At 52.7% G+C, this 12,965-nt stretch overlaps 1 protein-coding gene across 1 annotated transcript in view; it reads left to right on the top strand.

Annotated features, from left to right (window-relative positions):
• DRGX (dorsal root ganglia homeobox) overlaps nt 1-12,965 on the top strand; it is a 33,348-nt gene that overhangs the window by 9,633 nt on the left and 10,750 nt on the right. Inside the window, exons 4-5 of the mRNA XM_007130487.1 lie at nt 1,356-1,534; nt 1,619-1,731. Coding sequence (XP_007130549.1) covers nt 1,356-1,534; nt 1,619-1,731 — 292 coding nt within the window. The remainder of the gene's footprint in view (nt 1-1,355; nt 1,535-1,618; nt 1,732-12,965) is intronic.

Raw genomic sequence — 12,965 nt, 5'->3', positions numbered from 1 at the left:
TGGTAAAGTAGCAGGATACAAAATTAATGCACAGAAATCTCTGGCATTCTTATACACTAATGATGAAAAATCTGAGAGTGAAATTAAGAAAACACTCCCATTTACCAATGCAACAAAAAGAATAAAATATCTGGGAATAAACCTACCTAAGGAGGCAAAAGACCAGTATGCAGAAAATTATAAGACACTGAGGAAAGAAATCTTTTTCTTTTTTTTTTTAAAGCCAGGAATTATCTTCCAGGAGAGAGGGGGAAGAGGTTTAGCTGCAAGGAGTAAAGAACAGCAGGATTTCACTGACCTCTGGGAACACCTTGGGCCCAGGCTGCCTGACTCCCCTGAGGCTGTCCTGCAAATGCAATCTTGGTTTCTAAGGCTTAAAGAGTTCCACACCCGCCTCTAAGAAGGCACTCAGAGCAGGTGAATCACAAGCCGCCTCCTAACCTGAGGATGGTAGAGATAATAACACTAGTTAATGTTCACCGAGTGATTGATTGCTGTGTGCCAGGCACTGTGCTTAGTATTTTGCATGCATCTCCATTAAATTTTCTAACAATGCTTGGGGGTGGCTGCTATTATTACTCTCAAACAATTTGAATCATGGTACCCAGCCAAGCCACTGGGCTTCAAATTGTGGATCTGCCACTTAGCACTTGGATGACCTCAGGCAAGTTAATTAAACTGTCTGTGCTTAGTTTTCTCATCTGTAAAGTGGGGGTAGTAGAACTACCTGCCTTAAGGATTGCAGTGGATTCTAAACCAGATTCACCGGGGTCCAGAATTCTCAACCAGAACTGACTCCAGAGTCAGTGTTTCTAGTGGATGCACTAGGCTGATGGTCATGAGCTTGCCGTGATGTGTCAGTGTTAAATCACATGTATGAGGCCAGACACACTCCAGCCAAACCTGCTGGATGAGAGAATGAGTATTTTTTGATGAGGAAACCCCAGGGCAGTGTTTTACAAACTGCTTTGATGATGAATCCCCCATCTCCCCGTAGGAAACACATTTCACATCAAATAAGTGTACTTGCATACACTGAGAATTTCCACAAGATGGTACTTTTACCCTTACTGTGGGCAGTGCATTTGGATACTTTCTATGATTTCACACTCATTAAAAAATGCCTGTCACACCTTCGACTCTGATTTTCTGACCCAACCATGAGTCTGAAGCTGCAATTTGGAAGGCACTGCTTTGCTAGATCTTTAGAGAGAGGAGGCTGTGCTCCCACACACCTTCTTCAGGGGAGCCGTGAGCGGGGGGCATGGGGACCAGGCACTGGGTTTAGGTTCTGGTTGCCTCCTTCTGTCTGATTTTCTGCCTCTGTTGGGTGTGTGCTTCCTTCGGGGACTCAGGTTTGGTTCCAGAACCGAAGAGCCAAATGGAGGAAAACGGAGAGAGGGGCCTCGGACCAGGAACCAGGAGCCAAGGAGCCCATGGCAGAGGTGACGCCACCGCCTGTGAGAAATATCAACTCCCCGCCCCCTGGGGACCAGGCCCGGAGCAAGAAGGAGGTCCTGGAGGCCCAGCAGAGGTGAGGCTGGCTGAACCCAGGGCCTGGAGGGCTGGCGGGCACCCAGGATTGGGAACTCAGTGTGTCATTTTCCTTTACTGCCAGCCTGGGGCGAACTGTCGGTCCCACAGGGCCTTTCTTCCCCTCTTGCTTGCCGGGGACCCTCCTGAATACGGCCACGTACGCCCAGGCCCTGTCACACGTTGCTTCCCTGAAAGGTGAGTTTGGGCTCTGCTGCCTGCTGGTGCGGGGCGGGGGCTCTGCCTGCCTGCACCACCTCCAAGGGGGTCATGGCGATGGTTTGCCTCTTCTGTTTTCTTGAGCGGGCCCATCCTTGCCCCTGGGGCTGGTGTAGCTCCTTTTCTCCTTCTGTCAGTCACAGCCAGGGTCATGAACAGCATCTGTTTCCACACATGCTGTCTTGTTTGCTTTCTACACGGCCTGAGAACGTAGGTGAATGTCATCTCACTCCACCAGCTGCGGAATTGGTTGAGAGATGGCTGTTTGAGAAGGAGCCACTGCATGTTCACAGACTGCTGCCTCCTGTTGGTACCAGTTTTAGGTGCTAGCTTGCAGCTCGTGGGTGAGGCCTGTGAAGGACCGTTGTCCCAGCTCGTGAGGACCCTCCCCATACGTGCAGCCTCCCCACCTGCCTTCCCTGGGGCCTCCTGATGTCAGGGGTTAGGATTTGTGTTTTTCTAAGATTCGCTGTCTTCTCAAAGGCTGTGGTTGTCTGAAGGATGGAAGCCATTTGGGGCATTTTTGTCAGGCCCAGAGAGAAGGACTCTGGTGGGGCTGTCCTTTGGGGGTTTCTGGGTCAACCTTACTGGATGAATGGGTCCATCCAGTGTCTTTCAATTCCTGGCCCCAAACTCACTCTTCCTGTGAGGAGACCAAGCAGCTGTGCTGGCCGGGAGCAGGGCTGGGCCCCAGAGTTCATCTGGGACAGTGAGTGTTAGTGTTGGGGTTTGTCTGTCACAGCGGGTCTGGGAGATGGGGTTGCAGGTGCGGGCCGTAGGCTTTTCCCCATAGTAGGCAGTGGAGAGGCCCCCCTAGGATGTTTCCTGTGTGCTGTGTTTTAGGGTCTGGGGTCTCCTGCCCTCGAGAGGGTCCCCCTCCTGCAGGTTGGTCTCGCACGTGCGTGTGCACACGGGCGCGCGTGCGCACACACGCACACGCACACGCACACGCACACGCACACTGGCAGTCTGCATTGCAAATGTAGTTTCTGGAGCCTGAATAAGGGCATGATGGAGCCTCTCTGGGGAATCTCCAAAGGGAGACAAGGGTGTTCTACGCACAGGGAACAACACGTGCAGAGTGCCAGGATCAGGGAGAAGAACCAGGCTTGTCTGGAGAATGGCTGGTATGTTGGATGCCCACAGGAGAGTGCCCAGAGATAAGGTGGAGGGGCCAGAGCTTGCAGGCCTTGGATGCCGCACTCCTCCACTGTAGGAGGTGGGACCCTGAGGCCTGGAGCCACTTCTGAGTGGTCCAGGCAACTGGGCAAGTCGCCGTGCTCAGATGGCCGGCATGGGTTGATGAGGTTCAGCTCCAACCAGCTCTGGACCCCGTGCCCTCCTAGTGCTTCCTTCAGCTCCAGGGTCTGTGTGCTCCAGGGGCCAAGTAGAGCCCCCTGCCACAGAGTGGGCTTGGGACATATTCACAGACACTATAGGCTGAGAGGGCACTGTGAAGATGGGGTCCCAGTTGGAAGGGGCTTCCAGAAGGAGATTACCAATGGGACTTGGGTGTCATTCAAGGAGCTGCTCTGGGCAGAAGAGCGATCCTGTGTCCATCTATGAAATCCTCTCTGCTTCGGTGAGGCCAGCTCAGCTCCTGAGAGCACCCATCTCTTTGATCAATGTTCTCTGCTTGCCCCACTCCAGCCTCACGAGTTGAAGGCGAATCCCACGTCTCTTCGCTGGGGCAGCTGGGAGGGGTCTGGGGCAAAGCCCAGGCCCTGGTGGAGGCCTGAGGTGGCTGAATGAGTGGAGAGAGGGCCAGGCTGCTGGCAGGGAGGGTGGGAGTGCCTGCCTGCCACTGAGAGGCTGAAGGCACTGGTAAGAGGAAGACAGAGGACAGAGCCGAAGGAAGCAGGGCTGGTGGGAGGGGCAGGTAAATCTGTCATTCTCCTCTTCTTCCTTTACTCGTATGTACTCCCCCAAGCCCAGCACTTCCCTTGGGGCCTGACCTGTGCCTGCTTCGCTGGAAACAGACTTTCCTTTGATGGAGGGATGGGGCGTTGGGGTGTCAGGATTCGGCAGAAGTGATGGAAGTCACAGCGTGCTCACCAAACCAGGGCACATCTCTGTGCCTTGTGGTGGCACTTGCTCAGGAAGCTTGCACAGCCCCACTGGAAGGTCTTCCTGGCTACGGTCAGGGACACGAGGTGTGCTGGGGCAGGTGACACACTCTGATAGTTCCAGAGCCAGGCAGTCGATGAGCGAAGCGAGTATGTGTAGGCTTTGTCTTTGCTCCCCCAGATACAGATGAGCACTTGCTCACTGGGGACACGCAGCCGTCTTGGTCTATACGTCATTCTCCCACTTGTGAGAAAGGGGTGGGAAAAAGGCGCGTTTCTCTACGTCAGAAGCAGTTATGCGAGGAGCACGCTAAGGGGCTCCCTGAGATTCGGCAGAGGTGGGCTGGGCTGCATTTGCCCACTCGAGGGTCAACTACTGCTCACATCAGCCGATGGTGGCCAAGTGGATCTGTGGACCCAACATTGCCAGAACTATTGACATTTCAGGAGAAGCTGGGAATCTGGATTTTTATTTGAAATAGTCCCATCTTTTAAATGTGACCTCCAAGTCTTTGGGCCAAATGGGCGCATCACTGGTCAGACCAGCCTGCAGACTGCCTTTCTGTGGGGGGCACTTCTCCTCCACCCCTCCCATCTCTGCTTTCTGTGTTCTTCTCCCTGCATTCGTAGCTCCTCCTCAGGCCTGCCCCTGGCAAAGTTCCCCTCCTGTAGCTCATCCTGACCCCTTTACCCACCAAGGCCCTTGCTATCTGGCCCCTCTGAGCAGCTGGCTTTTTATTCTCCGGCAAGCTAAGTGGTGCTGGAAAGGGAGGGAAATGAGTGATTATTGAAAACCTTTACTGTCCTCTGCCCGGTGGTCTCACGTGTGGTCCCGTTTAATTCTCACGGTAGAGGAGCATAGTAAACGATGTATCAGGGAGGCTCCAGGGCTGCACAGCAGGTCAGTGGAGCTGGGATGGCTCTGCGATAACAGCTGGCATTGGTTGGGGTATCTCTGCATTCTAAGAGTGCCTGACCCTGTGAGATGGCAGCACAGCCCCGCTCCAGTCCAGGTGGGCTCGGCCGTCCTTGCATATGTGCTTGGGGGACCTGCCTCTGCCTCAGAACCTGGGGTAACAAGCGTGTACCTTCAAGTCAGGTTCTGGATGCCCCGGGATTCAACTCTCGATTGTTTTCTGGAACATTTGTTAAGTGGTTTGAGGCCTCCATCTTCCAGACTCTTGCAGCCTACGTCTTCTTCTCCGAGGGTTCCCCAGCTACAGAAGTTAAGTGCATGGCCCAGTTTAGGCCCAAGAGAGGAGCAATCCCAATTTTCTAGGCCTGGCTCAGTGCCCGGACCTCTGGGCTGTGACCTGGCCTCCCTTTCCTGAGTTCACCCCCAGAGGTGGCTGGGTGGCCAGGTGCTGGCAGAGCTGGTGGCCTGAGCTCTGCTTCCAGGGGCCTCTGGCCAACAAGGGGGCCCCCTCAGCAAGCTGCGAGGAGCTTCATGCATGTGTGTGCTAGAAGACACACACCTGGGCTTCCATGCCCATCCCTCTTTTTACAAACGAGAAACTGAGGTTCCCGGAGGGAAAGCCACTTGCTCACAGGTCACTCATATCAGCGAGGTCTCCCCTTTGAGATCTAGGCTGATCTCCACAGGATGCTGGTGTGCTCTTTCCTCCAGGCATGATTTATTCATTCATTCCTCTGGGTGGGCACCTGTTGGTAGGGGCTTTTGCCTGGCAAGTGAGGACAGCTGGCGGTCCACTGGGCATGAGCCCTGGCGGAAGAATCTGGACTCACCCAGAGACCAGAACCATTGTGAGCTGAGCACCGCAGCCCCTTCCAGCCCAGAGATCCCAACCCACTTCTCCAGGCCTGAGGCAACTTGCAAATCATCCCCAAGAAAGAATCAAAGTGAATTTCAGCTTCTGGACTCAAACCAGTGTTCAGGTTTCCTTCCCCAGGCTTTGCGGTCCTAGTGGGATCATATGGCCCTGGACTAAAGACAGCAGGGATCCTGGAGAGGCCACCACTATTCTGGCCCTGCCTCGGACAGCACTCTCTGTGTCGATCCCGAGACTCCAGACCTGAGACTCTCCAGACCAGGGCTTGAGGATCCAAGCCAAGGCTGAGATGTGCTACACCAGCACCTGGCCTGGGTGTGAGGGGAATCCGGGCTCCCAGTACCCCGGCAGGATCAGTTCTCCCTGGGGGCACATGGAGCACCCCAGCGAGCGGTCCCAGAGCTAACTGCCTGCAGAGCATCCTATAGAGTTACAAGTCGAAGGACTCTGAGTTGGGGGGCCTGGTCTTTCGGTTCTAGGTGTTTTTGTGACAGGTGTGAAGTCTCTTCCGGGGAAGCATTGAGAGAGCCTCCAGGTGTGTTTGTAGGGGAGCCTGGGGGTTGTTGAGGTACGGTTTGCTGAATTCCTTTAAGTACCGGTCCTTGAAGTCCTTAGGTCCTTTAAGTAGTTGTTGAATTCACTTCCCTGGAAACACTTTGGCTTTGACTGTGCTCTGAAAACAAGGGCGTTCTTGGAATATTGGCTATCAGCTCCTGGAGCAGGTGGCACTGGGGGGAGGAAAAGGGCAAGCAGGGGCAGATCGGGGTGCTGGATATAGAGGGAATGTGCTGGGGGGGGCGATGCCCAAGAAACTGGACTCCCAGAGCACAGAGCTGTGGGGTGCCGTCAAGCCCTGCCTCCAATGTGAACGGCCGGGTGGGCTGGACCCTGGCAGCTCCATGACTGTGGTCCAGAACATGCTGGTGGATCTAGACTCTGCTTTTTAATTTTTAGATTGTGGGGGAAGTGGCCCAGAAAAGGTGAAGAGGAACAGGTCGCTCAGCCGCTTTGTTGAGCTTTAGCACCCAGACTGAGAAGTCAGTAGCAGATTATGGTTTTCTTAGGAAATTAGAGGCCCTAATTTTCATTCCCTGGAGACACCTGTTGAAGGCAGGGGCCTGGGGTTCGGAAGCAGCTCGAGAGCTAGGGAAACCAAGATGAGTCTGGAAATGACCCCTGGCTTTGGAAAATCTGCACAGCTCAGAACTGCCACAGCGCACACTGAGCTGGCTTGGCAGTTCTGCCTCAGGCCAAGGGGTGAGCGCAGAGACCTTCCGGAGCTTCGCCCTCTGCCACATCCTGTGCTGGGGGACTGTGCTCTGCTGCCGGGTCCCCCAGGCTTGGGCAGGTGGCTGAGATGCAGCTCTGGGGCTGGAGCCCTGGGGACACCTATTCAGCAGGTTCAGTGTTGGGGCGTGTGGATGGGGGTGTTCACAGAGGGATGGGTCTGGCTAGGTCAGCAAGGCTGCTCAAGCAATCGGGAGCCTGGAAAGGGTGGGAGGTGGGGCCGGCGCCCTTGAAGGACAGGAGGTTATGGCCCCTTCGGGGTGGCTGGGTAAGCAGACTGTCTATATGCAGAGGGGTGGCAGACTTGCCTCCATGCCCTGCTGGGCAGGGAGATGTGGATGGGTATTGGGCTGTGCCCATCAGAGGGGGCCAGAAAACTGCCCACCAGCGACAGAGCCAGGTAACTGAAAACCAGGCACTTGTGGAAGTTTCCTCCTTTAATTATCCTTTAATTATCAAGCAGTCAACTAGCACAGTAGTGTTGAGCAAGGGCTCTGGATGTCCTGCCTGGTGTGATTCCTCATTCTTCCATTCTCTGGCCATGTAAGTCTTGAGTTGAGTACTGGGAATCTCTACCTCTGCTTCTTCATCTGTAAATTGGGGATCTTGACCATCACAGGACTGGATTTATAGGACCAAATGGGGAGAGCGTGAGTTGGACCAGTGGGAGGTGTGAGTGAACACCGTTATTATTAATCAGATTCCTCCATTCTCATTTTCAAGTCACTGGGTCCCACTCTTCTTTAAAAGACCGACTGAAATGTCTTTTCTCCCAAACCTCTCCCATTTTTCCGAACTGTATCGCTGCTGACATTCACCTTTGCCTCGTAACCCCTCATTGTTGTGATTTTTGGCTGTGATGGGAGCTCCTTCCCGTCCCTGGTAGGATTTGCTGGTCAGGGCATCCATTCCCTCCCTGGGGCTTCATGCAGCCAGTGATGTGCTTTGTACTCTGGGGTGGTCAGAGAGGGCCCATCCTGGCCAGGCATGCAGTCAGGGTGTTTCCTGACTGAGTGTTCCACGGAAACTTAAACATAAAAAGGCAGCGGGACCCTACCCCATGAAGTCAGGGTTTGCATAACAATAATGGGTGTCCAGAGAAAAAGCCTTTGCAGCACAAAGAGCTTTCCTGCACTGTCTTAATGGCCAGCCTCCTGTTCACAATTCATTAATGCAGAGGAGGTTATTAATGGCCGAGGGAAGCGCTTGGGTTTGTTCCGGGGAAGTGCTGGCCACAGAACGGGCCACAGTCAGCGGAGGCCTTCTCCCTGGTGCACTTGGCCCGGCTGCCTCTAACCTGTCATTCGGAGAGCTGGGTGTGAGGTGGAAATTCATTACGGCTGCCAGGGGAGAGCTTTCATAACTCAGTCCGCGCTCATGCCCGGGAGTCACAGCCACTCTTCCCGGCTGGGCGGGGCATCACGGCTGACCTTCCATAGGCTCCTGGCGAGGCCAGATGGCTCCTGTGGTCCCACATGCGGCCCGGGGCGGGGAGGAGTCTGGAGGCAGACAGAGCTGGTCCCACCTCCGTAGCTGAGCTCCATCCATCCAGGCCTCGGAAGCCGTGAGGACTGACGGAGATGTCCTGACACGCAGTGGGTGGTCAGTCAATGCTAGCAATCAGAGTAGCAGTCCTGGGCCTGCATCATGTGTGTGAGGACGAGCAGGCAGGCGAGGGGCAGGGTGTCCAGTTCTGGGAAAGGGTCTGGCCATGTCCTTCTTGAGAGCAGGGCCCCTCAGTTACCCAAGAATGTGCCCTCCTTGCTTCACGTTGGCGATGACCCTTGGGCTTCCAGGCCAGGGTAAAGTGTCCAGAGTCTGAGACTGGAAGGGCTTTATTGACCAATGAACATTTGCCCACCAGGGCTAAACTCAGAGCCGGAGGCAGCCTCTTCCTCCTTCAAGTCCCCTGAAAACATTTTCCCCCTAATTCTCTTAATCACTTTTTCCTGTGCTGTGATTAAAGAAAAAAAAAATCACAATCTTAATAAACAATTAAAATTGTTTTATTATGAAATATGTTCATCAAAAACTCAGAAAACATGCATCTAGAACTTAATGAATGATTTTAAGCACCCATGTGCTACCCCTCCTTTGGAACCATGCCTGCACCCCAGAAGCCCCCGAATCTCTGTGCCCCTTTCTACTAATGTCACTTTTCTTCCCCCTAAAGGAAACCACTATGCTGACTTTTATGGTAATGCAGCTTTGCCGACCACCTGCGTAGTCATTCAGAAACGCTACTGTCTAGTCTGAACTTCTTTGAACTGTACATGTGTATACATATAAATGGAATCATACAGGTTGTATTTTTCGTGCCTGGCTACTTTGACTCGGCATTATGTTTGGGAGATTTATCCATGTAACTAGGTTTAGCTGTCAATTCTTAATGATATTCTGTGTACATGCTCAGATCATCTGCAGATAAAGACGGTTTGCCTCTCCCTTTCCAATCCTTATACAGTCATCCTTGGGTATCCGTGGGGGATTGGTTCCAGGACGACCTCCCCGACCCCCCATACTAAAACCCACCCATCCTGAGTCCCTTATATAAACTGTTGTAGTATAATGAATGCAGTTGGCCCTCCATATCTGTGGGTTTCATACCCCTGGATTCAACCAACTGGCGGATCGATTTCAATTGGTTGGCTGAATCTGGGGATGCGAAACCTGCGGATACAGAAGGGCAGACTATAGTTTTTATTTCTCTTTTTTTTTGTCTGGCTGTGCTGGCCATAACCTCTAGTACAGTATTGAATAGAAGTGGTGATGATAGGCATCCTTGCCTTGTTCTCTTTTTTTTTCAATAACAGATTTATTGAAATACAATTCACATACCATACCATTCATCCATTAAAATGTACAACTCAGTGATTTTTAGTATAGTCAAGAGTTGGGAAACCATCACTACAATCGACCTTAGAACATTTTCATCACCCCAGACCTATTAGCAGTCAGTCCCCATTTCCCCCAACCCTCCCTGCCCCAGGTTACCACTAATATTTCTGTCTCTATAGATTGTGGACATTCTGCTGTTGCCATTGTGGGTATCTCATTGAATGGAATCCTACAATATCTGGTCTTTGTGACTGATCCTAGGCTTATGCCCTTATTCTTGATCTCAGGGGGAAGCTCTCACAGTTTCACAATCGTGTTTGCTCTCTGCCTTTTTATTTTTAAGATACCGTTTATCAAGTGAAGATATTTTTCTCTTGCCCTAGTTTTCTGAGAGTTGTATTTTAATTATTATTTTAAAAAATCATGAATATAAGTGGATGTTGAATATCATCGAATACTTTTTCTGCTGCTGTTGAGACAATCACATGATTTTTCTTTCTCAATATATTAATACAGTAAATTACACTGATTGACTGTTTAATGTTAAACCAACTGGGCATTTCTGGAATAAACCCAACTTAGATGTGACATGTTATCCTTTCTATATATAGCTGGATTGGCTGCTATTTTGTTTAGGGTTTTTTCATCTATGATCATGAAGAAATTGGCTCATGATTTTTTTTTCTTACAATCTCCATTCCAGGCTTCAGTATTGTTTTACTTTACCCCCCAACTTAGTATAATAAAAGCAGCAGCAGAACTGCCCAGCTGTTTTATTATCTCTCCTGATTCCAAGGACTGGCTGGGCTCAGCCGGGCAGTTCTGCTGCTGCTTTTGCCTGGGGCGTCTCATGAGGTTGCAGTCAGATGGCAGCTGGGGCTGATACATACAAGATGGCATCACTTCTGTGCCTGGTGCCTTGGCAGGGATGCTGGGAGGCTGGGAGCACTCTCTCTCTCTCTCTCTCCCCATGGTGGGAGTTGGATGGCTGTTGGATCCTTAGAATGTAAAGGCAGAAGATGCCAGGTCTTGTTAAGACTTACACTTAGAACAAGCACAGTGTCACTTCTGCTGTATTCTATTGATTAAAGCTGCTCACAGAGCCAGCCCAGACTTAGGTGGAGGGAACTGCACACCGGTGTGAGTACTGGGAGGGTGGTTCATTGAAGGCCCTCTGTAGAGATTGACTCTATAGGTATTGAGGATACTCTGGCCTCGTGACATGAGTTGGGATGTTTATTTTTGAACCCACCCAACTTCCCAATCCTGACTATAAGCACTTTAAGAGCACTGGCCTTATCTGACTCACCTCTAGATCTTTCCAAGCCACTTACCTCTGCCCCTTACACAGCGTCTGATCTGGTGCTGAGTAAAAGGTAGTGATGTTTGGGGAAAGAAGGAAAGAAAGTCCTGCTGTTCTGGCCCTGGGAGACCCGCCTCACTTAGGAGACCCCAGTCTACTGGCCTTGGCCTTGTACTGCGGGCCACTTGCTGGGCCCCAGAAACTGCTGGGGCCTTCTGTTCTTCATTCAGTACCCACTGAGCACCCTACTTTGTCAGTCTCTGAATGGGGGGCTGAGCATCCTTTGATGAATTAGATACAACCCTACCCTAAGGGGCTCAAGGCTGGGCATGGGCTTGGAGAGAGAGACACTTGTGACACTGTCACGTGCCCTCATAGAGGCCAACAAGGGCATGCAAGGTGTGGGGGAAGCCCAGAGGAGGGAGGAACTCTTTCTCTATAGGAATGAGGAAGGTTTTCCAAAGGAAATGCTTGAGTTGGGCTTGAAGGAGCTGTAGGAGCTGACCAGTGGGTGTGGGCGCTCCAGGCATCTGACAGAAGAGCATGAGCAAAGGCCCTGAGGCTGGCTGGTTGAGGAAAGGACAAAGTGTGAGGTTGGATGGAGCCACGGTCCTTGGAGAGTACGGTGTGGCCTCAAGATGAGCCCAGGCTCTGGAGTCAGACCAGCCATGGCCCTTCACTGCCTCCTTCCCTTTATAAGGCCAACTTAGGGGAGACCCCAGTCTCCTCATCTGTAAAATGAGGGTCGTCATGGCCATAACCAATATTGCCTGTGGTCTGTAGGGTGTATATCTGTGCCTGGCACATCCAAATGCCCGGTAGGCGCTGGTGATTGTTGTTAGGGTTATGAGGATGAGGCCAAGAGATCACTTGGGATCTGATTAGGGTTTGGGTTTGGATTCCTGGGGCAGAGGATCTCACTTCCTGCAGGCGTTCACTCCTCAATGGGAGAGGCTCTCAGCCTGAGGTCCACAGTGCGTGCAGCTTCAGGAAAGCAGCACAGCCTTGCAGTGGCTCCTGGCTTGTTTCTGAAGGTGCAGGTGTTTGGGGAGCAGGGCACCTCAGGGCCAGGACGTGGTCTGTCCTCATGGGGGAGGTGGTTTGGTCAGCCCTAGCCTCTCGGCTTCCTAGCCGATGTCAGGAAGGCAGGGGTGGAGAACCCCAGCATTTAACATTTGGAAGGAATCTCCTTGATGAGTATGTTACCACCACTTCTCCAGGATACAGTGGGGGAAACTGAGGCTCAGAGAGGGGCTAGGACTGCCCCAGGTCACACAGTGCCTCTGCCAGAGGTAAGACAAGCCAGGGACCCAAGTGTCCCACTTGCCAGCTCCCCACACCCTGTATTGATTCCGTTCCTTTTACAGGCCCCTGCTATCATTCTCTGGCTTTAAAAACTGCAACTCACTTTCCAGAAGCCATTTCCTACGGGTGCTGATGGGTTTGCCCTTCCTGCTAATCAATGGGGCCCTGGAGTGCAGGGATCTGGGCAGAGGGCTCCTGGCTTGTGCCCAGAGGCAGAGGGGAAGCAGGCTGCCCGTCCAGAGTTCTGGCAGCCGCCGGAAGGAGGGAGGGTGATGCTCACTGGCATCGGATCACCTAGAACGTGTGTCCCTGAGGCTCCTCTGGCTGTGCCAGGGTCCTTGAATCTGGGTGCTGTCATCATTTGCTTGCCCCTTCAAAGGTATCCAAGCAGAAATGGGACATTGGCGCTGGCCCCGAGACCGGGTCACAGCATGAGGGACGGTCGGCTGAGCCGACTCCTGTCAGGGAGCATTTGCTGAGTGAATAAGCAGATGTTGGGACAGTGCGTGCACACGTGGAATTAAGACAGGGAGGGGGCTTCCCTGGTGGCGCAGTGGTTGAGAGTCCGCCTGCCGATGCAGGGGACGCGGGTTCGTGCCCCGGTCGGGGAGGATCCCACGTGCC

The sequence above is a fragment of the Physeter macrocephalus genome, chromosome 20 (genome assembly GCF_002837175.3).
Source record: "Physeter macrocephalus isolate SW-GA chromosome 20, ASM283717v5, whole genome shotgun sequence".
Lineage (NCBI taxonomy): Eukaryota > Metazoa > Chordata > Mammalia > Artiodactyla > Physeteridae > Physeter > Physeter macrocephalus.
This window is presented reverse-complemented; position numbering and strand designations above follow the sequence as displayed.